Source organism: Eschrichtius robustus, chromosome 1 (genome assembly GCF_028021215.1).
Source record: "Eschrichtius robustus isolate mEscRob2 chromosome 1, mEscRob2.pri, whole genome shotgun sequence".
NCBI classification, from domain to species: domain Eukaryota; kingdom Metazoa; phylum Chordata; class Mammalia; order Artiodactyla; family Eschrichtiidae; genus Eschrichtius; species Eschrichtius robustus.
The window spans coordinates 4,592,864-4,615,390 of record NC_090824.1 but is presented as its reverse complement, the minus strand read 5'-3'; the positions used below and the strand labels follow the sequence as shown (position 1 = coordinate 4,615,390).

The following is a 22,527-nucleotide window of genomic DNA, read 5'->3' as shown; positions in this document are numbered from 1 at the left end:
CATCTGTGAGGGGGCTGCCTGGAGGAGGTGGCGGGCTCTGAGATGGAGCCGGGCTGCAGGAAGGTGTGTGCAGTGGGGGCCCCCTGCTGTAGCACATACAGCGCCCACCCCCGGGGGGCCTGTTGGCTCCTTGGCCCCGGGCTTCTGGGGCCTGGGTGCACTGCGCCCTGTGTTTGCAGAGTGGAGCCGCCCCGGGAGGGCACGGCTCTCCCGGGGCTGGAACCAACCACAGAGGCTTCCCTCGGCAGCCCCAGAGCCGTGTTTTAATTAGTCAAGTTCTCAAATCATTTACCGCTCCCCACACACGGAGGGTTTATTAAAAGCCGTGCCAAGTTAAAAATACTGGTGACAGGGCTGTGCAGGCCGAGGGAGCCGCCGAGACAGGCGCCCCGAGCGCGAGGAAGCCGGAGCAGCGACTCCCGGGGGAATCCCTGCCCACGTCCTGCGTGTCGCCCAGCTGGAGGGAGACGGGGCGGCCACTGCAGCTGTGCCAGCCCTGCTTGTGCATGCTGAGCGCAAGCGGGAGAGCAGCCCTGCGCCCCTGGGTGCCGAGGAGGCGTGGGCAGGGGCTCCGTGCGGCCCCCACCCTGCTGCACCCCTCCCCTCCCCTCCCGGACATTTGCAGCCTGCACAGAAGCCTCAGGTCAGCACAAGCGCAAGGAGCCTGGCTGGGTGTTCACGGAAAGCCCCCCAGAAGAGGTGGCCCCGAGGGGCAGCCCCGAGGGGCGGGCACGGGGTGGACGTTTCAGGAACAGCCCAGCATGAGCCAGGGCTCAGGGTCAAAGAGGTGGGTGCTCGGTGTGTCCTGCTCACGGACAGGCCTTGGAGTCCAGGATGAGGCATTGGCCTTCAGCACAGGCTCAGGGGCAGTGACAGTATCGGGAAGAAGCCCTGTGGCGAAGCCCTCAGTACCCTCCCCAGGAGTAGGCCCTGTCTTGCGTGGGCCTCCCTGAGGAGTCAACAGGTCCATGGATGGGGGGACACAGAGCCTAAAGCCACCAGCACCACCACCTTTCAGAGGGAGTGAAGAGGAGGAGGGTGTCCAGGACTCCTCTGGGGGCAACGGATGACTGACTCTTGGCCTGAACTAAATTGTCATCATTTGTCATGCATTAATGCCTCCAAAGATGGGCACTCTGCCACATGCCCTGGTCACCAGGCCTCAGTTTACCCACGTGACAAGAGAGAGAATTTTCCTATTGGACACTCCACAGTGACATCCATCAGACCATCCATCAATCCATTCGTCATTCATCCATCCATCCACCAACCCATCCATCCATCCATCCATCCATCCATCATGTATTCGCTCAACAAACATGCCTTGGACTCTTCCTACATGGCTGGGGCACAAAGGAGAATCAGCCGTCCCCCCCCCCAACCTCGCACTACACGAAGTGGCTCACAGGCATCTAAAGCTGAACGTGACAAACACCGGGTTCTGGGGAGTAAATAAAATCCATGTGAAACCACTTTGAAAGTTAAAAGCGCAATTAACGCAGACGCTCCACCTGTAAAGACAGTCGTCGAGCGCTTTCTCTTTACCCATGGTGTATCGCTGGGAGGGAAATCATGGAGCGCTTACTATGGCCCAGACGGTGGCGGCCGGACACGGTAATTTAATTACGGCGAGTCTCCCATTAGTGGAGGTGTCAGTTCAAATCCTCCTCTCCCTACCAGACCAGGAACTCGCAGAGGGGAGAGACCGCGTTCTCATTCAATTAATCAATTACGCCCTCACTCCACATCTGCAGCCTCTCTGCCTGTAAACACCCTCTAGTTTCTCCCATCTTCAAATGCAGACACACACACACACACACACACACACACACAACCTTTTGCAAAGTGAAGCCTTTTCCCATCTCACCCTCTCTTTCTTCCCGCTCACAGCTATGGTTTATGGCCTCCAATGCCTCACCTCCTACTCACGCCCTCTGCAGCCTGCCCCATCCTGCCCCAGAGGCACCACCTAACCCGTCCCAGTGGCTACCTCTCCACCTTGGTCTTAATTGATGTCCCTGCCTCATTGGGAACCAGTGGCCACCCCCTTCCTCACTTGCTTGTCTCTCTTGGCATTGGGGATTCCTCTGTATTTACAAAGATGAGGGATTTGAGACTGTTTATGGGTGTCAAGGAGGGGGGATGGAATGTGTGAAAGGAGCTGGAAATTCGGAGCCAGGAGGGGGAATGGGGTAACTGGATGAGAGGAAGCCTGTCTCTGGTCCCCGCCTGCCTTTTGGCAGCTTCCTCTGTTTCCTTTGTGAACTCCTCTCCTTCCCCGTTGCTGAAAGGCTGCTGTGTCACGGGGCTCCGTTCCCCACTGAATCTCTTGACTCCCCTTCTCCATGGGTCACCCCTCCACTTTCCATCACCACGGTCTGCAGCTCCCAGCCCCGGGCTCCCTCCTGGAGCTGCCGTGCTTGCAGCTCAAACTCGCAGCTCAGCTCAGTCCACAGGGACTGTCCCCTTCCCCTCCCACCTCCCCCAACCTGGTCCACGGCTCCTCCATCCACCCAGGCAGCAGCGTATGTGCACAGGTGAGAAGTCAGAGCTGGGGAACGTCAAGTGGGAAGACTGAGGCCTGAGAGGGGAACGACTTTGCCCAAGATCACCTTGGCCCTACCCGAATCCTGACACCTGGCCCCAAGCCGCGACTCTGCCAACGCGGGGCTCTTGCTGACTTCAGCCCTCCTTGCCCCCGGCCCAGCGCGTGGCTCAGCTCACGTGGTGTTTCGGGTCCTCCCCGAATTCATGGCCCACTGCGATCCTCCCGGCACAGAAGGCCATCATCTGGGCACTGCTCCAAGCCGGTACACACCCCAGAGCAGCGAGGGCCAGGATTCCAGCCAAGAGACCTGGGTTCAAATCCCAGCTCTGCCCCAGAGAGGCTTCTCCAGCCTCAGTTTCCCTGACTGGGAAGGAGGCAGTTGGGCTCGGCCATGCCCCCGGTTGTGAGGGCTCTTTTCCTTTTGTCCTTCTGCCCCTGCTCTGTGCACCTGGAGGCCCACCTGAACTTCTACGTCAGTGGCTCCAGGCCTCTGCTCCCAGCTGGGTGAGACCCCAGGGCCTCAGCACGTCAGTGGATGGAAGGGGTCATCCTGGACCACTCGGCTCAAGCCCCACCCTCTCCACCAAGCTCTCTGGGCTTCCAGCTCAGGTGACAGTGCGCCCCCTAAGCCCCTAGGCCCACGGGGTGACTGGGCCTGCTGTTACCCCTCCAGTTTCCTCGCACCCTGCCCACATCTCTGTAAATAGCCCTTTATTAAACTCTCGCTGAATCTACCATCTTGTATGCACCATCTGTTTCCTGCTGGGACCCTGCCCGAATCCTGCAGCCCTCCCCAGCCCTCCGGTTTGTATCTCCTTGTTAACTCAAGCTGCCAAGCGGGGAAGGACGAGGCTGGGCCCAGATCCCCAGGGATGGATCCAGGTGCTGGATCAGGAAACGGCAAGACCTCAGGGCACGTGGGCCTGGAAGGCAGCGTGCAAGGAACCCGGATGGCAACTGACCTTTGCCGCCATCATTAGCACCATCATTTCAGAGGCAGGGCAGGATGGGGCCCTGAGCACCTATTGGGGACCCAGTGGGGGTTTCCATCCAGAGCCTCCCTTCCCTGCACAACTCTTCCACGGAGGGGTTATAGCCTCACAGGGAATAAAGAGCGTCCCAGGGGGCCCGAACCAGCTTCCCAAGCTCACCCACCACCCACACGCTCACCACCCGCCCTCCGTGCCCTTTCCCTTCTGTCACCCCCTCTTATGCAGAGAAAATACTCAGAAAACAACAAATGCAGGATTGTTCCTCGTATCTTCTCTAGTTAGCAGGGAAAAAAACCCAACACGGCCAGGGTGAGAATGAACCAGCGGGGGCCCCTGCACGGTGTGCATGGATCAATCGGGGCCCCTTTGCTGGCGTGGCTGGCGAAGGCTGTTGCCCTCCGCTCATGGAGGGAAGGCAGAATTAAGTAAAATACAATCAGAAATAATTGGCTCATTGGAGAGAGGCAGGAAAAAGGTGCTGAAAAGAAACTCGTCTACGGGATGGAGGCAAATCTTTGCAGGGAAGAGGGGCTCCCTTTTAAAATGGTTTTAAAAGACCATTTCCGATCCCCAAGGTGTCCACCATCCCTGCCAGATGCATCCTCATCTATGCCTTGATAAGATGGTGCAATTCAATTCCACAAACTCTTAATGAGAACCTACTGTGCGCCTAATTCTGAGTGTGCAGCCCTGGAGGAGCTAAAATGGGTTTCTAAAAGGCGGGAGTCCTCCCTCTCTCCCTCCCTACAAACCCTGGGGAGTTGGAGTTTGGAGGACTGGTGACTGATGCAAGCCTTGGTAAGAGAGGCTGGGAGCTTGGACCAGGGTGGTGGCAGCTAGGATGGGGGTATGGGAGTCGATGGGAGAGCCTTTGGGGAGGTACAGCCCCCAGGACTTGGGGTCTGTGTGCTCCTGGACAGGTAAGGCCGAGGGAGATGGTAACTGCAGGATGGAGGTGGCCTTCAAGGAGGCCTGGGGAAGACAAATGGAGATGAGCATTTCAGAGAGTCCTTGAGGGCAGATGCTCCAAGGCAGTGGGTCTCCCACCCGGGCACCAGCTTTGGAGTAAAAAAGCCAGAGAGAGCTGGACCCCATCATGCAGATGGCTGGGCAGGCCAGAGGCAGGGCAGGGAGAAGGAAGGAAAGAGAATGATGGTGGGGAGAGAGTGCGGCCGTCCCTGGAACCAGTCTTGTTTCCCTAAATTCGTCCCGGCTAGAACCCTATTCTCATGACATGATTTCTTCTCTGTTTTGAGTCTGTGGGCTTTCTGGTCAGATTTCAGATGCACCCCTTTACACAAGGGAACCTGGAGGTTCCTCAAAACACTTTTTACAATCAACTTTTAGAGTCATCCTGGCGGGGCACCAGGCACCAACATTCTGGTCCTGTTCAGTCAATACCTGGCTGTGTGACCTTGGGAGCATGGCTCAGCCTCTCTGGGCCCCAGCCTCAAGCTCTATGGCTAATAGGGGAGCCCCTACAGGTGGAGAGGGAGGAGGAACAGACACTTCTGTGCAGGTATCAAATTAAGGCTCATCTTAGAAGACCATCCTTCAGTTTGGGGATAGCAAGAAACCCCATGTGTGTTGGGTGGGGCGAGCTGGGCCAGCTCAGGCTGGGTGTCCCCTGCCCCCCATCCCTAGCTGGAGCTTGGCTGCAGGCAGCTAGGTAGGGCCTGTGAGGCGCGGAGTGTCACCATAGGAACAGGCTTGTGGAGAGCGGCACACAGGAGCCAGGCGCTGGGGGAAGTGGGCAGGGGGGCAGGTGACAATGGGAGCCCCGGCTGAGGTTTCACTGCAGCTGCTCCCCACATTCTACATTCTTAGTAAAAGAACTGGGGGGTCCTGGTGGGGAGGGAACAAGGTGAGGTTATCACTGCAACCTTGGGGGCCGCCCTTCAGGAAGCCCAGTTTGAGGGGGTCAGCACCCCCTAGAACACAGCGATCAGGGGTGGCCAGAAGGTGCTGGCTGGACAGGGCCACGGCCCAGGCCAGTTGCTAGGACGCAGGATCTTTGCGAGGGGCCTACGGTTACCCCTGAGAACACTTGGTGCCTCATTCATTTATTCATTAACTCACTTAATCCACAAACACCCCGTGGGTAGCCCTGCAGGCCGCCGGCTGCGGGGTGCAAGGCTGAGCAAGGCGCTTCTGGTCCTGCTGAGGTCAGGCACACGTGCAAAATCCATTAACACCAGGCGGGGAGATGTGCTTGGGGTGGATGGTGCTGCTGGGGGGGGCGGCTGAGGGGAGGCCACAGGCTCACTGGTTTCCCATCCTGGGTGGGTTGGAGGCGGGGAGGGGGCAAGAGCTGGGAGGACCGGGCAGGTGGTGGGGAAGGCCGCGGAGGAGGAGGGGAGAGAGGACAAATAGGTGATGCCCTGACCTCCCGCCTGGCTGTCCCAGGGCCCTGCTTGGGCACAGGGCAGTGTCTTTCTTTTGCCAGAGATCCCTAACGCCTGGGATGCAGAAGGACACCAAAAACATTCTTTGAATATAATTGAATGCAAATGCTAATGCTTTCTTACAAATAAGAGAATAAATATAGTACGGGACCATCTTAAATTCCTCGAGAGCTGGGTGTGTTCACATCCTTAAACTTGACAGGTGTGGCAGGCCGAGCCACGACGCACAGCCTCTTTTTCCTACGCCCGGACTCTTGGAGATGGAAAGAGGCTGTGATTCTGCCATAATCGCCCCCCCAAACTCCTAAACTGGGGCCAGGATGGGGGTCCTCCTTCTAGGGGCTCAGGGCTTGAGAAGACGTTTTCTTCTGAGGCTAAAGGAGGTCCCCTGTTTACACTCAGTTGATCACCAGGCGCTTTGTCAGTGCCTGTGAAGGGCGCTCCAGGCTGGACCCTCCTGGGAAGGTGTGTGGGCGGGCACAGCAGGGACCACTGGGGGCGGCTCAGCTCAGTTCCCAAGACTTGGCACAAGTCTGGGCAAGAAAAGGCGGGAGTCCTTTTCTTGTTCCTGGGTTTCTTGTTTCTTGTTCTTGGGTCGACCCTGGTATGAGAAAAGGGGGGTTTGTGTTCCCTGGACTGTTTGCCAGGGTAGGGGAGGCTGAAGAACATTCAAGAATAGGTCAGAAGGATTTATATCCAAAATGCTGAAAGTTCTGTAGTGGTCTCTCTCCAGCCTAACCCTGTCCCAGTCACAATGAACAACCCACACTCTTAGCCAGCACGCGCGTGCACACCCAGAGGTCCTCCCATAATGGCACACCCCGCAGAATTGTGCATCCTCTCACCCTCCTCCCCCCCATGAGAGAAGAGCTCAACCCCCTTCCCCGCGTGTGCGTGGCTCTCCCAGGACGCACACCCTTGCAGGTCAGAGGCCTCTAAACCCTCGGTCTCCCCTGCCCCTTCAACTCTTGGCGGTGAGGGACCACCTTGGGGTCTATCATTGTATACACTCCACCCCCAGCAGAGCCCCAGGTACACAGTAGGAGCTCAGCCAATGCTGAATGGATAAATGACTACATTTAAAGAGGTACGCCTCTGTTTTACGCAAAATTAACTTCTGGGAATTTCTGATGAATGAAGAATTACTGTACTTTTTGCCAAAGCCTGCATCAACAGGCTAAGTGATGAAAAGACTCCTTTTTCCTCTGGTCTTGATTTCTTCCCTCCTGGGCGGGGGTGAGCTTACCTATAGAGTATGGGGGTGGGGTGGGGAGCTGTCATTAACCCTTCTGGGGACCCCAAGAACCCCCCACGCGCACAGCGTGACTCAGTGGCGCCCTTTAAGAGGATAATTTGATTGATGACGTAGACAATTAGACTTGTGAACTTGACATCCATGTCGATTCCAACGGCGAGAAAGGAAGCGAGAAAAATCTATTTTTGAATCCTACCATCCATGATGAGAAATTGGCTCTGCTCAGGGGAGAGGTGCGACCCGGCATAGGTCAACACTAAATATGGACCCAGACCAAGGCGCCGCTTGTATTCTTCCCTCCCTGGAGCTTCTGGCGGGGCCTGGGGGAGTCGTGCTCCCTCCCCTGTGTCACGTGCAGGCCTGCGCAGGGGGGCTCGGGGAAACGGGCCGGCTCTGTGCTCCCCCGCAGCCCCACGGAGAGCCCCGCAGTGGGCCTGGCGCTGTCACGCGCCTCTCCAGGCCCCGCGCACGAGGCCGGGAGCTGAGCGTGTGCCTCTCCTCGGCTGAACGCAGTGCCACTTCAGCCTGAAGAGGCTTCTCTCTGATTGAACTTGAAACCAAACCATCGTGTTCTCGGGCCCAAATGTACCCGGGTGTGTCTCTCATTTCTCTCCATCCTCCGCCCCCAAGCCCCCTCCCCTTGGCAGAGAAGAAAAGATAATTTCTCTCTCCAAAGATGACCTTTAGCTTTGGAAAAGAAACGGAATCGCGGCAGCTGTGTGGCTCTTTGGTGTCTGCGAGAAGCCCTCAAAGCCTCCAAGGTGGCTGGGCTGCGCCCTCACCCAGGGAGGGGAGAGCAGGGTCCTGGGGCTGCGCTCGGGGTCTTCCCGCTTGTCCTCCCTGCCCTGCGCTCTCTCACCCCGTGGTTGGCTGAGCAGAGAGCCCAGAGCTTGGAATCCCCATAGACTCGGATGGGAATCCCAGCCCCGCGCCTCATTAGCTGCACACCTGTCTCGGGGTCTTCAAGCCTCAATGTGCTCATCTGTGAAGTGGGCCTTGCAATCCTGACCCAGCCCAGCTGTGAGGAGGCCCCGATGAGATTTGGCTAAAACCGAATTTAAGTCCCTGACGCGGGGTGGGGGGTGCGGGGGCGTCAGGGGGAGGCAGGAAGGCAGCCCCGGTTTGCCTGTAAACCCCTAGCCTGTGGCCTGGTGGCGGAGAGACCACTGCCCCACTGTCTCTAGGATATTGCAGCTCTAGGGCTCTAACCAGGTGCCCTGAATTTTGGGCACTGGGCTTGCCTAGTTACAGGAGCCGTCCCTTTGGGAAGAGCTGCATCTCAGGCAGGGCCAAGCAGCTGTGTCCTTTCCTGGAGGGAGGATGGAGAATGCACAGCGTTTGGTGGGGCAGAGGGGAAGAGGGAACAAAGGCTCCTGTGAGTCTTCATCGGGCCTCAGTTTCCCCAACTGTACAATGCCCCACTAGGACTGGACCAGTCGGGGTGCAGAGCTGGATGCCCCGCCTGCCTTGCCCCTGCTGTGCACGCCCAGGATTAGCTGGTCTCTGAGGCCCCTCCAGCTGGACCCTGCTGGGCTTCCCTGATCAGTGATTCTGTCTTTAATCAAGGGCAAAGTGGTCTGGTGCAGTCTGGGGGCCATGTTAGTGTTTGGAGAGGGGGGAGGGGGAGAGGAGGAGGGGGCGTGGAAAAGGGCTGGAGATAACATCTCTTTGCTTCCTTAGAAAACTTTCACCCATCACCAGCTTCCTTCCTGCCCCTGGGAGACTGAAGCCCAGACTCTGTTCCTGCTTACCAGAGGACCACTGGCTTTCTGGGGAGGTGGGGAGTAGCAGGCAGAGCCAACTCGGCTTAGCAGAAGGATAGAGTTCAGCTCGGTTGGCAGGTCTAATCCCTGCTACCTGTGTAGACCGCCTGCCACGCCAGGCTGTGATGACCGGTGGGTCAAGCATTTCCCAAGGGAGGGGGCTATTTGCCTCTTCTGTGATCTCAGAGGCCTGTACTTCAGAGAGGAGGGGAGTGAGGGGAGGGGAGGAGGGAGGGGAGGGAGTGGGGGAGGGGAGGGGAGGGATGCACAGATAGAGGAGGGGCCGCCCTGTGCTCCTCAGCCCCCAGGGCCTGCTTGCAAACAGCAGACGGAGTCGACTTCTCCCCAAGGGACCCGACTGGCATTTTCGTTCTTTTTGTGCAGCCTTGAAGCCTGTGATAGTCACCAACCTCCCTCCCCATGGCTTCTCAGCTACCCTTTCTCAGTGTCTGCTTGCTGAAAAGAAATCTCAGGTCTCCTGAATTTACGAACGCTTTATTGAGACTAGAGCAAACCAACAGAAAGCTCTAGGCTTATAGACACCGGCAGGCAGGAACCCCTCTCCCTGCAGCGGCCCTGCAGGGGGCTCTGGTAGAGGGCTCCATCCTTAGGACCCTGCCTCCCTCCGCCAGCTCTCTCTGGCCACCTGGGGCGGAGGCCCGCTGGCAGCTCTTGGAGGAAGGGCAGGAAGGGGCCAGGCCTTGTAAGTACTGTGGTTTTCTACTTAGGAAAACCCGAGTTCCTTTGGGGGACGGGTGTGGCATCCCTGTTTATAGACAAGGAAACTGGGCTCTGAGTGGAAGTGACCGGTGCTCAGCAGGCAGGGGATGGAGCTGGGATTAACGAGAAGGTACCAACTGGCCAAGGGAGTGCCCTTTCAGCCTAAGCTCGTGACATTTAGGCTTGGAAGCCCTTGAGGGAGACTGCCCTCCCGAGGCCTCCCTCCCTTTCCAAAACTGGGGAGGGCAGCGGTGGGAAGGGACCCAGGTAGGGAAGGGAGGGGTCTAGATGGGGCACACTCCGTGGCTGCGGGGGGAGGGGGGTCCTTGGTGCTCCGTGCAGTCCCCACGGGGCACCTCGTGACTTGGTCTGGAGGACGGGGGTGGGCCCTCACCTCAGGCCGCTCGGTCCTGATATCCCCCACTCCTCCTTAGCGTCTGGCTGGGAACGCAGCCCTCCCTATCTGCCCGCTGCCTAGGATAATTTTGGAGGCTGAGGTCAGGGTCCTCGGAGGGAGGGGGGTCAGAGAAGCCGTGCGATCTCCGTGCAGTGGACAGTTGGACCTCCAGCCACTCCCACCGTAGCCCAGAGGACTTGGGCAAAAGGCCTTCCATCTCTGGACTCAGTTTCTCCACTTGAGGAAAGAGTTTGTGGAAGAGAATGGGGTAACGGAAAGGCAGGCGCGTGGGGTGGGGAGCTGGTCGGGGGCGGCTACTGCGTGACCACTGCCCTCCAGCCTGTCACCAAAGCCGTTCCCAATGCACCCAGACCCCGCTTCTGGGTCTTCGTCAGATAAGGACAGGGAAGAGGCGCCGTCCACGAGGGGGTTGGGGGGCTTCCCTCCAGCCTCCAAGAGTCCACCCAGAGCAGGTCCTGCTTCTGGGTTGCAGACTTAGGGCCTCATGGCCAGCAGGGTGGGAAGTGCGGGCTCCCCCTAGCCTGACTTCCCAAACCCATCCCAAGGACAGCAAGTCTGTCCTCAAACCTGCCAGGGCCCTGTGAGATGGCCCAAAGGCCAAGGCCTCCCAGCCCAGGTTCATAGTGGCGGAGATCACCCCCCACCCCAGCGCTGTGGGAAGGGTAGGCCAAGAAATGGGTGGGCGCCCACTCCCCCCCCCCCCCACCCCGTGGCATCTGTATGCAAACTAATCAATGCAAATGAAGCATACACGAAAGATCCTTCTGCCGTCAGGACCTCCTGGTACCCTCCCCAGAGGTTAAGCACCTTTGATCCCTTTCTGCCACCTGCCACCGCCTACCGGGTCCTTCCCCCTTTCCCTGAACCTCCCTGATAGGGACAGGGGTGAGGGGTGACAGCCCAGCAGACTGTGGGGCTCTAAGTTCAGGCTGGGGGCTTCTACCAGGAGTTTTTTGGAGGGGGAGGGTCTCTGACAGGGTCACCATCCCGCAGCCGCACTTTCCTGAGACCCGGGGCCAGAAGCCTCCCGGTGGTTCTGGAATATGTGCTGAGTGCCGGGTGTGCAACTGTGCTCGTCAGTGTGAGCACACTTGTGAGCTTGCCCACATGTGTCACTGCGGACAAAGATGGATGTGTTGGGGCCTGTGTGTGTGTGTGTGTGTGTGCGTGCCCGTGTGCGCTGGGTGACCGTATATGCGTGTTTGGATAAGCGTGTAACCACGAGCCTGAGATTTGTGAGTTTCGGGGACTGGGTACGTGTGTGTCTGAATATCAGATGTGTGAGAGCCTTCCGGCAGGCCTAGGGCCTGACTGCGTGTGTGTGGGTGTATGTGATTGAACATGTGCCCGGGTGTCTGTATGTTTACAAGGGTATTCGCATGTTCAGGTGTGCACGTGGCTGTGCACATGCCTCTGTGTGGACGGCGGGGCACATGTTGACGGATGCCCAGGGTTTCATAACTGTATGTCCTCAGCCTCTCGGCGTGCCTATGACTGAGCCTGTGGCGCTCCCGACTATTTCTAGGACGTGCGCGCGTGTTGCAGTGTGTTTGTGCCGTAGGGTGTGTCGGGGTTGCCTTGTGTGCTGCTACGAGTGTGTCTGCATTTCCCTGCGTCTTTATGGCTACGAGTGTGGGTGCCTAAGGCTTCTCATAAGTGTTTTTCCCGGTGCGTGTGCGATAGTGTGCGTTTTCCCCGTCTCTAGAGTGTGCGTTTGGGTTTTTCTGGGTGCATGAGCCATGGCATGCGTGCTGGGGACCTTGGCGATAAGTGTTTTGGTGTTTCTGTGCGTGTTTCTGTATTCCGAGCGTATCCTCGCGTCTTCCTGGGGTCTGCGGCCCAGCCCGTGTTTGGCTCATGCGACTTGTCCTAAGCGGGCCCGTGTGTGCGCGCCCGTGTGCCGTCCTGTGGGGGGAACGTGTGCCAAAGGCGCGCGGGGTACCTGTGCCCGTCTAGCCAAGAGTGCCCCGCGTGCGCGAGCCGGTTTCCGGGACGCCGCAGTGGTGGGGGGCGGCCCCGCGAGGGGCGGGGGTCACCGGGACTGGCCGGCGCCGGCCCCGTGGGCGCGAAGGCGGGGGCGGGGGGCGGGGGCCGCGGGGGGGCGGCGGTACGAAAAGGGCGGCGCGCGCGGCGGCGGCGGCAGCTCGGCGGCGGCAGCGGAGAGCGCAGCGCGCAGCCCGGTGCAGCCCTGGCTTTCCCCTCGCCGCGCGCCCGCGCCCCCTTCCGCGTCCGCAACCAGAAGCCCAGCGCGGCGCCCGGAGCCGGACCCGCGCCCGCGCCGCTCCCGGGACCGCGACCCCGGCCGCCCCGCGATGACCGCGACCGCAGCCCTCCTGCCCGTCCTCTTGCTCCTGCTGGCCTTCGGCCGCAGTGCCCATGGTGAGCCCCCCGGCGGCCTGGCTCGCGTCCCCTCTGGGGAAGCCTGCGACGCCCCCCCGGCCGCCCGTGCCCCGCGCGCCCCGTCCCATGCGCCCCGACTCCCGCCCGTCCCGCCTAACCCTAAGCCCCGCGCCGCGCCTGCCTGGTCCTCCCCGCCACCCTCGCATGCCAAGCCCGGCCCTGGGGTCCCCGGGGGCGGAGGAACTGTGGGACCCTGGCCCCTTCCCGCCCCGCAGAAGTGGCGCTCGCAGGGTGTCGGTGTGCAGAGAGGAGGTATGGAGAAACGAGGTGATGCTGGAGAGCTCTCTGTGAAAATGCTCTGGGGTTCAACTTTGGGGGGTCCCTGCGTGTGCGTTCGGGAACAGGCCTGTGGGGGGGGTAACTTTGCCGTCGTCGCCTCAAATTCCCAGCTGGAAGCCCAGCCCGAGCCCCTCCTGCGTGGCGTTTGTCTAGGTGAGGGGCTGCGACACTCCTGTCTGTGGCGGCCATATGTCTCTGACAGCGAGAGAGTTGCCCCCTTCCCGCAGGGTCCCCCAGCCCACTGTACCAGTGGTGACGGGGGGTGGCTGTCTGAAAAGCTAGCGAGAGTTAACAATCACTGCACACAGTATGTGCCTATTAAAGTGTCAGAATCTCTAAATAGTGTCAGAATTACGGTCTTTTCCGCAAAACCCTTGTTCGTCTTTGTAATTTGAAGAGTCTGGTGTGGGGAAAATTGGGAGTTTGAGCTGGGTGCCTGGCTTAACTGGGATTAACCTTTAAAAACTCCAGACTCCTTACCTGTGAGCCCTCCAGGTGAACCTGTCTGGGCTTCCCCAGAGCGGAATACCTCAAAATCTGGCCCCGCCGCCCCTCGCCTTTAGCTCACTTTGCAAAAGTGAGGGTTTGGCCGAGTGCCCAGGGGTCAAAATCTTTCCGTTCACTGTCTCCCCGTTCCTGCCTTCAGGATTTGGCGTCTGTCATTTCTTTGAGGGACACTGGGTGTCTGACCTGGTCCTAGGAGCTAGGCAGTGGGCTGTGGTCACTCCATAGCCAGGGACATGCAGAGATTTTTCTCCTAAGTGGGTTGGGATGAAGTGCCTACTGTGTGCCCAGTGGGTAGGGCCACAGAGGGTCGGAGGCTGCCTCCTGGGAGGCCGTCGTGGCCTCTGCCACAGCCTGTAGGGCCTCGTGGGGTGAATGGTGTAACCTTTCTTGTGCCCCAGGAGCTGAATGCTTCCCGGCCTGCCACCCCCAAAATGGATTCTGCGAGGACGACAATGTCTGCAGGTAATGGAGCGGCTCCCCAGAGGCAGCGTGTTGGAGGGTCAGGGCAGAATTCTGGAGAGTCATGGCGTCAGGCAGAAAAAATGGGGAGGGCTTGGCCCCTGGACTGCGGCAAACAGCTTCCTCGCCCCCGCAGGAAACCAGTGACGGGGGGTGAGGGAGAGAAGAGGACCGGGAGGCGGGGGATGCTGGGGGCGGTGGCGGGGACAGGACGGCTTTCTCAGAGGGGTGGGTGGCGGGAGAGCCTCTTGCAGGTGAGACCACTGCAGGCCACTGCGGCAAAACGCAGCTCTTCCTCTGGCTCTCAGGGACCCCTCTGCCTGCTCCCCAGCTGATCTCCTGTTTAAGCTTTTCCGTTCAGGTGACTGGTATTGGTTTCCTGGGACCCACTGGCCTGGCACTGGGCAGAGACCCGCAAGGGCTCTTGGTTCCACAGAAAGCAACCGGAGCCCCTTCTCCATCCCTGCCCCCCCTCATACGTCCCCACCTTTCTCCCCCAACCCCCGCAGGTGCCAGCCTGGCTGGCAGGGTCCCCTGTGTGACCAATGCGTGACCTTTCCCGGCTGTGTTAATGGACTCTGTGTGGAGCCCTGGCAGTGCATTTGCAAGGACGGCTGGGATGGACACCTCTGCGACCTAGGTTGGCACCTGCCCCGCCCACCCCCGGCCCCCTGCCCCCTGCCACCTCCTCCCAGCCCCGTGGCTGTCGCCCCTCCTCCTCTTGCCTTAGCCCAACACACCCAGCGCTCTGTATGGTAATGATCTGTTTATACACTTCCTGCTGGTGCTGGGAGCCTCCTCACAGGTAGGGACTTAATTTTGCTCCCCTCTGCGTTGCCAGCACCCAGCGCCAGGGAAGGCACTGGGGCAGGGGGGCTGCCAGTTGAATAAAGAGTCACAAACACGCCACACGAAGCTGAGAGGGTGGGGACCACAGACTCGAGAAATCTGTTCGGGGCACTGAAGCTCTGAGAGGGGAAAGGACTCAGGGGGTCGCAGAGCCAAGACTCCATGAAATTCACCCGCCAGGCTGTTCAGGATGCTGCAACAAGCAAGCAGGCAGACGTGGGGAGGGGTGCTGGGTGCTGAGTGCTGGGGGCAGCGGGAGCTGAGTCAGGGCCACTGGGACAGGGCCGTGGGCTGTGCTGGAAGAGGTCAAGTGTAGGGGGAGCTGGGGGGTCGGGAAAGGATGAGAAGTAGCTAAAGTGCAGATTGGTGTTAATCTGTTGATTTTATTAATTTATGCAATCTTTGCCCTCCATTACCCTGAGCAATTGAGAGTTGGCTGTCGCTGCATCTTCAGGCTGCAAAATGTTCATCTGAGCCCACTCTCATTTGGCAGAACCTGCCCTGAAGCCCAGGCAAGCTAAGGTCCTCGAGAAAACTCCCAGCAGTGTAGGCAGCTGCCGCGGGGTCTCTGTCCCTTGGTCCCGACAGCAACGTCAGTAAAGATGAGTGGTACCAGTAGGGAAACTGAGGCTTCGGGAAGCAAAGGGGTCTGCTCAGGACACCTAAGATGTTGGGAGAACAGCCAGCTACAAAACCCCTCCCTCCGCCCCAGAAATGGGTTCATTCTCACCTGAGGCTGTTTCTAACACCCTTCCCTTAAGAAAAACCTAAGAGCATGTTGTTACCACCCCTGCCCTGCGTAGCCAAGGCAGTGGGCTTTCAAAATCCCCCATCACGTTGTCTCGGGTCTTTAAAGTCTCCCCCGCCAATATGATGCAGGCTTTTCCCCACAGCTGACTCACGCTCTGGCCCACAGAGCTTGGGCTCTGCACCCTTGAAGTACCTCTGAGCTGTTTTGGGGACCCAAGGGGTCCCAGAAAAGCCACCATTTGGGATCAGGGCTTTTAGCCTGGAGCCCACCCTTTCTGATATCTAATCCAGGACGTCCCCCATGGAGTTCTCCAGACAAAAGGTCCCTTCCCCACTGGGTCGACAAAAGCTTGGGACGGCTGGGTCCAGAGGAAACAGCCCTCGGGATAGTCGCCGGCCCTCTCCCTTTTCACACGTCTCTGAGGCTGTCCTCGCCACAGCTGCTGCCCCGGCAGGCAGAGACCCCCGGCAGCCTTCTCCTGCTGGCGGCTTAATCCACCCGACTTTGGGGTCGGAGGCCCAGGAGAGGAGAAGGTGGGCTGATCCCCGGCCCACGAGGCTTGACACCGTGGGAGAGGAGTAGGGTGGTCGCCACCTCTTCAGCTTAAATTTAAGATTCCCATTGACAGGAGAGCCTGGAGCAGGGAATTAGGAGCTTGCCACGGAGGCGCTGCGTGCTAACGCCTGGCGCCTTCCCGTAATGATAAATCCTCTTTATGTTCCCTCGCACCAAGCCGGGCTCCCAAGGAACGCCTCGTGTGCTCTGGATAAGCCATCAGCTTGGCGTGCAGGCTTTTCCTTACTGATTGATTGCCATCTCTACTCCATGAGGGTGCGAGGTTCTTGAAAAGAGGGAATAAATCTGCACGTGTGTGGCCTCAGCCCCGGGGACCCGCACCCAAGGCTGCCTTCACTCGCTGCATCTCTGGTTGGCCCTGGCTTTCTGTTTGGCCGATGCGGCAGCTCGGGTGGTAGAAAACCAAAGCTGAAGGGGCTCTCAGAGATGGGCCAGGGAGAGCCCCCCCTTTTCTAAGTGGCGAAAGTGAGGCACAGAGTCGGGGCGGTGGGGGGTGGAGGGAGCTGAACTCGGCAGCCGGCTGGAGATGGGCACAGAAAGGGTCTCTCCCTGGCCAGGCCTGGGGGCTGGGGTCTCCACTGTCAGAGAGCCCCTGACCCAGGCCCCTTTGTTCAGCCCATCCCTGCCTTGCTGAGCCCCAAATAGAATAATGAAGTGTGCGTGACGGGAGGTGTAAAACGGTGGTGGAAATGCACCAGTGTTCATGGAAACCCGTGCTGACAGGCGAGCACGCAATAGTTCTCATTTCGTTGCCTTCAGAAGATGCAGCCTTTTTATCGTGGACCCCCTTAGTTCAGAGAGACCACCGAGAGGTGGAGGCGGTGCTGCGGTTAAATCAGGTCTCTTGATTCCCGACAGGGGGCTTTACCATCTCATTTCCCCCCTGCTCCTCTCTGATGGAAGAGGGTGAAGGGCAGCTGACGCTGCTAGCGGTTGGGCCGCACTGGCCCCCTGAGCGGCAAGGACCCCCTTCAATCACAAGGAACTGGTCTGGGAGGCAGCCGTTAGGGAAGCTCAGCTCGGCTCGGTTTTTGGGGGAGGGAAGGGGTCTGCGGTGAAGGTCAATGTGGCTGGACCGAAGAGGTGACCTGGTGCCAGCAAAAGGGCACAGCTGGCCTGTTGACTATTAGTGAGCGGCCGTGACTTTCTGTCTCTGTGACCCTTGAGCTCCCTGAGCTGTTTACTTATATCAGGGTTCTGGGGGTCGCTACACCCTCTTCCTCAGGACCCCGCTGGGTGACCCTTGGCAGTGGACACAAGCAGAGACATTACGGCAGCTCACACGGGGTCCCCCTCGACCAGACGGAGGGGTCTCTTCCTGCCCCCCACCCAGGATGCTCTCCTTCCAGCGTCTGTGTCCCCCTCATCTCCCTGGTTGTCTCTCCCCACAGACGTTCGGGCTTGCACCTCGACCCCCTGTGCCAACAACGGAACCTGTGTGAACCTCGATAACGGCCAGTACGAGTGCTCCTGCGCCCCTGGATTCTCAGGAAAGGACTGTCAGAAAAAGGACGGGCCCTGCGTGATGAATGGGTAAGTATTCTCTCCGGGCTATGTGTGCTCTGATAAATGCCGCTTTAGATTCCTGTTTCACACCCCCTAAAGACCCTTTCAGCCTAACCCAGTCGGACCTGTCGCCTGACAAAAGACCAAGTAAGTGCTCATCCTGCACCCCATGGGGGGCCGCCCTGGATCAGGGTATTTATGGGGGACTGTGTCATTTCCGTAATTTTTTCAAACAATCCTGAAGGCGATTTCATATTCCCCTGACGTTCCCAAGTCCTGATGTGTGTGAATGAGAGTAGATTGGGACTGTGAACCAGAGCTCGAGCTGCATAATTTTCTAAAGGCAACATAACAAGAGATCAGAGTTCGGCAGCGCCCGAGGCTGTTTGTGAAACCCCGCTCACCGTGTTTTAGGGGCGGGTTTGGGGGAGCTGGTGGGCTCTGCTTTTGGGTTTTCTGGGATGTCTTAGGAGGTGGGGAGAGGGGGCTGCAGCCCGCACGGGGCCGGGGGAGGTGGGGTGTTCGGCCCTCAGCTCCCCTCGTCGGGAGGGGGCTCTGGGGCTCTGGGCAGTGCGCATAGCAGATGGAACGGCCCCTGGCCTCTCTGGTGCCTCTGAGCGGGCTTCCCAGCAGCTCAGCCATTTCCGGCCCTTATCTGCTCAGTGCACGGAGCCAGTCCCACCCTCTGAGGGGGCTTAAACGGAGACCAGGAGAGATCTCGAGAGAGGCGAGAATTCAAAGTAGACTCCAGGCCTGGGCCAGTAGCTGCGGGTAGGGGCGCCCCCGTCCCGTGAGGAAACCAAAGCGTAAAGGCATTCCAGGGGTAGGGCAGAGAGCCCCGGGCCGCAAGGACCAGGAACCAGCATTCTTGCCGCATCTCAAGATCAGTATCCTGGGCGGGCTCAGAGGAGAGGGGTGACCACCGAACTCCGTTTCTGCTTCCTGGCGGGAAGGGGAAATACGGAGCGAGACCTGTAAAATATTTTGCTTTTCTCTCTAACAGACTGGAGCCAGTCTGTCAAAATAGAGCCCAGGGTCCTTGAAATTCCTTCAGAGCCCCGGCTCCTATGCCGCCCTCATCCCTGAAGCAGCAATGCTGATTTCTTGTGCTCGGAGCCCCTTTCTTCCCTGGAGTTTCGGCATTTATCAGATGACAAAGGGTCTGCTCGTTTAAAAGCACTTACATTAAATGCTCTGTGCGCTCTGCTTTGAGCAAACAGCTTCGGTCTGCAAGCTGCACTTGGGTGAATGGGCCACTATTAAACAGGCGGGCACAGACACCGCTCCAGCCGGTGCAGACAGAGCGCGTATTTCTTTCACTCTGAGAGTCCCCAAGGGTTTCCTGTACAATAGCCCGCAGGCTCACTCCGCTGAACATAAAAATAAAAATAATAATGAGGGGTTGGGGATGGTGGAGGTGGGAGGCACTGAGGGATGCCCTGCTTTGCTCGGCCTCCGCGGCTTGGGGACGGAGCTGAGGGCAGGGGCTGGCTGCAGCCCTGGGGTGTCGCTAACTTTGCCTCTCTCAGCCTCAGTTTCCCCACCTGTGCAGTGACTAACCGTCAGGCCTCTGGTCGGAGAGATGACCTAAGAGGTGGGAGAGGAGATGGGCATCCTGACTCGGGAGGTCAGGCGTGTTCCAGGCTGGCAGCATGATGGGGGTGAGGCGCACACCCCACTCGGGGGGGCCCTCCCACCTCGGACGGCCCCGGAGCCCCTCGCAGGCGGGGGTCACGGTGCCCGGCGCTCCCCGGGGCCCCCCTGGCTGGCTCTCACTCCCTCACCTCGTGCGTTCTGAGCACCTGCCCTCTTGTTGGGCCCCAGGAGGTTTGCCACGTGGCACGAGGGGGAGCGGAGCGTCCGTCCCCATTCCCGGCGCCACTGTCCTAGCGCAGTGCCCGAGGGCCCTTTACCGTGTCCCCCTGTTGTGTTGCAGTTCACCCTGCCAGCACGGAGGCAGCTGCGTGGACGATGAGGGCCGGGCCTCCCATGCCTCCTGCCTGTGCCCCCCTGGCTTCTCAGGCAATTTCTGCGAGATCGTGACCAACAGCTGCACGCCCAACCCGTGCGAGAACCAGGGCATCTGCACCGACATCGGGGGCGACTTCCGCTGCCGCTGCCCCGCCGGCTTCATGGACAAGACCTGCAGCCGCCCGGTGTCCACCTGCGCCAACGAGCCGTGCCTCAACGGGGGCACCTGCCTGCAGCACTCCCAGGTGAGGTTCGGGTGTCTGTGCAAGCCCGAGTTCACGGGTCCCATCTGCGGCCGGAAGCGCGCGGCGGGCCCCCAGCAGGTCACCCGTCTGCCCAGTGGTTACGGGCTGACCTACCGCCTGACCCCCGGGGTGCACGAGCTGCCGGTGCCGCAGCCCGAGCACCGCATCCTGAAGGTGTCCATGAAGGAGCTCAACAAGAGCACCCCGCTCCTCTCCGAGGGTCAGGCCATCTGCTTCACCATCCTGGGCGTGCTCACCAGTCTGGTGGTCCTGGGCACCATGGGCATCGTCTTCCTCAACAAGTGCGAGGCCTGGGTGTCCAACCTGCGTTACAACCACATGCTGCGCAAGAAGAAGAACCTGCTGCTTCACTACAACAGCGGGGAGGACCTGGCCGTCAACATCATCTTCCCCGAGAAGATCGACATGACCACCTTCAGCAAGGAGGCTGGCGACGAGGAGATCTAAGCAGCGTTCCCACCGGCCCCTCTCTGTTCTCGGGGTCCCGCAGAGCTCACTATATGCGGTCTGTTCTCATCTTTGTGGTGGAGTTTGCTCTCCTTTGTGTCAAATCTGGTGAACGCTATGCTTCCCTCTATTACCTTTGTGTTGCAGTGTGACAAACGCAATGCCAGAATCCTCTCTATTCTTAATGCATGATAAAAAAAAAATAATGATAATAATAATAAGAATTTCATCTTTAAATGAGTAAGAGAAATAAGTATGTTATTCTAAACTCTAAACCTAAAATCAAAAAGACCAAAAAAAAACATGGCAACAGAACCAGGGCTCTGTGCCGACGTCCCTCTCCGAGGGGTCTCGGCCACAGGGTCCTCGTGAAACCGTTACGAGTGCTGCGCACGACCAGCCACTGTGAAAAGGGCTAAAATCTCTTTCGTTCGTTAATTCTCACACGCCACTTCCGACTCGCACTCACATCAACACCGCAAGCCCTTCAGTCTTTCCGATTGAGTTGAGATTCGGCAGAGTGCAGCGGCCGTGTGTCAGGCAGAGAGAGCCCCGGGTTGGCTGCTGGCGGAGGCCGGGACCTGATCCCAGCCCTGCCGCTAACTCGCTTGTGTGATCCTTGGCGAGTCCCCTTCTCACCCCGGGCTGCCCTTTCAGCCCCTTTCCGGGCAGGGGCTTGAACCCAGTGACCACCAAGGCCCTCTCTTGCTCTCAAACTCTGAATTAGGAACGAGGGGGTGATGAACCAAAACAGTCCCTGAGCCTAAAAAATTAGGATCTGATGAAGACTAAGTCTCATCCTGGGATCCGAAGGTTTTGGCCTATCCTGGATGTACACTTGACGTATTGCAATGGGTTTTAACTGCGTTTCTCAAAGTGGGGAGCCTCCTGGCCCACTGCCCATGTGGAAACGATCGCCCCCTTTGAGTCACAACGTGCGGTCAGGGGCTGCCCCTTCGGCAGTGCCTCCGCCACCTGCCTATCTACCCACCTCCCCAGAGGCCCAGCAACTGTATACCTGCCTCCTACCCTGTAGGTTAGAGGCGTCCCCCGGGAATTTAAATGCACCTTGAACCACAAGTGCCCCTGGCGAATCTGAGCAGCAGCACAACCCTCACCAAGGTTTTCACAGGGTTCAGTGGAAATTGTCGCTTGTGGGGCATTTTCTAGTTCTGTGGCCACAGTGGTACCAGACCTGGCCTACACAGCACGGATTTCATTTGTGTTGCTGAATTAATAACCCTCAGATCCCCAAAGATCTAGCCAGCTTCTGAATGATAAATTTTGACTTTTTTTTTTAAAAACAGAGCATCTATCTTTTTTGCAAAAAAATAGAAGGAAATGGGACAGAGCTCTGTTTAGCTTTCCAGCTCTTGGAGTTGGGCAGCTAAACAGCCCTTGGGTACCAGTCAGGAATATTTTGCTTCTTAAATTATTTGGATAGGAATCTATATTCTTAGCTTTATGGAGTATTATTACCTGCCGTGTTACCTTGCTAAGCCATCATCACCTACGTCATCTCGGTCATTCAGATCACCCACACTCACCCACACGCGTCACCGCCATCACATGACCACCGACCTCATCTCCCTCAGCCACCGGTTTACCGTCCCAAGTCCCTTGTCATCCTGATTCAGAGCCCGACCCTCATCTCCCCCAAGCTCCCGATGTCTCACCCAAGACATTGTCCCCATCACTCCAGGCCCTTTATCATCCCCAGCCCCCAAGCCCCCCTCCACCCTCGTCACCTTGTCCCTGATCCCCCCTGCACCCCACAGTCCCGTCGCCCCCCCCCCCAGGTGACCCCCTCCCGCCATCACCCCAAACCCCTATCTTTTAGCTCCCCACCCTTCTCCACCCTCCTCCCCTCAGTTCACCCTCAATCCCCAAACCCTGTCACCCTCACTCGCCACCCTTGTCACCACTGCCAGGCCCCCTCCCGATTCCCAGCTCCCTTTGCCACCCCCCTGCCCTCCCCTCCCTGGCGCCCACCCCCAGTCTCCGATAACCCTCACCCCAACCCCTTCCTCCTTCCCCCCTTCCAGGTCATTGGAGTCACCATCTCATCTCATCTTGAGTTTGTTTTAAGAAATAAAATTTTAAAAAGACAAAAAAAAGAACTGTTGGCACGGTTGGGCGGGTGTCTGGCACCCCGCCCGGCCTCTCTCGCGTGAGACCCTGATCGAGTCTGCTGACGGTTCTGATATTCAGTTTCCCCCCAACGCCCAATTCTAACATGGGACGCAATGATCAAACTCTCTACTTCACGCTTTCGGTCTCCGTGCTGTAGAGAAGAGCCACGTCCCCTGACGACAAGGAAAAGACCCCCCTCTGTCTATCCTTGGCCAAGTCCTCATCGGTTCATCCGTTCGTCCGTCATCCATTTGATCAGGAAGCATTTCTAAGCACCTGCTG

General features: G+C 58.7%; 1 protein-coding gene across 4 annotated transcripts; it reads left to right on the top strand.

Annotated features, from left to right (window-relative positions):
• Nucleotides 1-12,407: 12,407 nt before the first annotated feature.
• DLK1 (delta like non-canonical Notch ligand 1) lies at nt 12,408-20,297 on the top strand. 4 transcript variants are annotated; one of them, XM_068549244.1, is made up of 6 exons: nt 12,408-12,480; nt 13,686-13,749; nt 14,256-14,386; nt 17,314-17,455; nt 19,365-19,644; nt 19,870-20,297. In XM_068549244.1, exons 1-6 carry the CDS (start codon nt 12,414-12,416, stop codon nt 20,110-20,112), a joined length of 927 nt encoding a protein of 308 aa, XP_068405345.1. In that variant the 5' UTR covers nt 12,408-12,413; the 3' UTR covers nt 20,113-20,297. The 4 variants fall into 4 exon arrangements, with proteins under 4 accessions (XP_068405345.1, XP_068405261.1, XP_068405236.1 ...); XM_068549160.1 differs by having other exon boundaries at nt 19,819-20,297; XM_068549135.1 differs by having other exon boundaries at nt 19,798-20,297.
• Nucleotides 20,298-22,527: the final 2,230 nt, after the last annotated feature.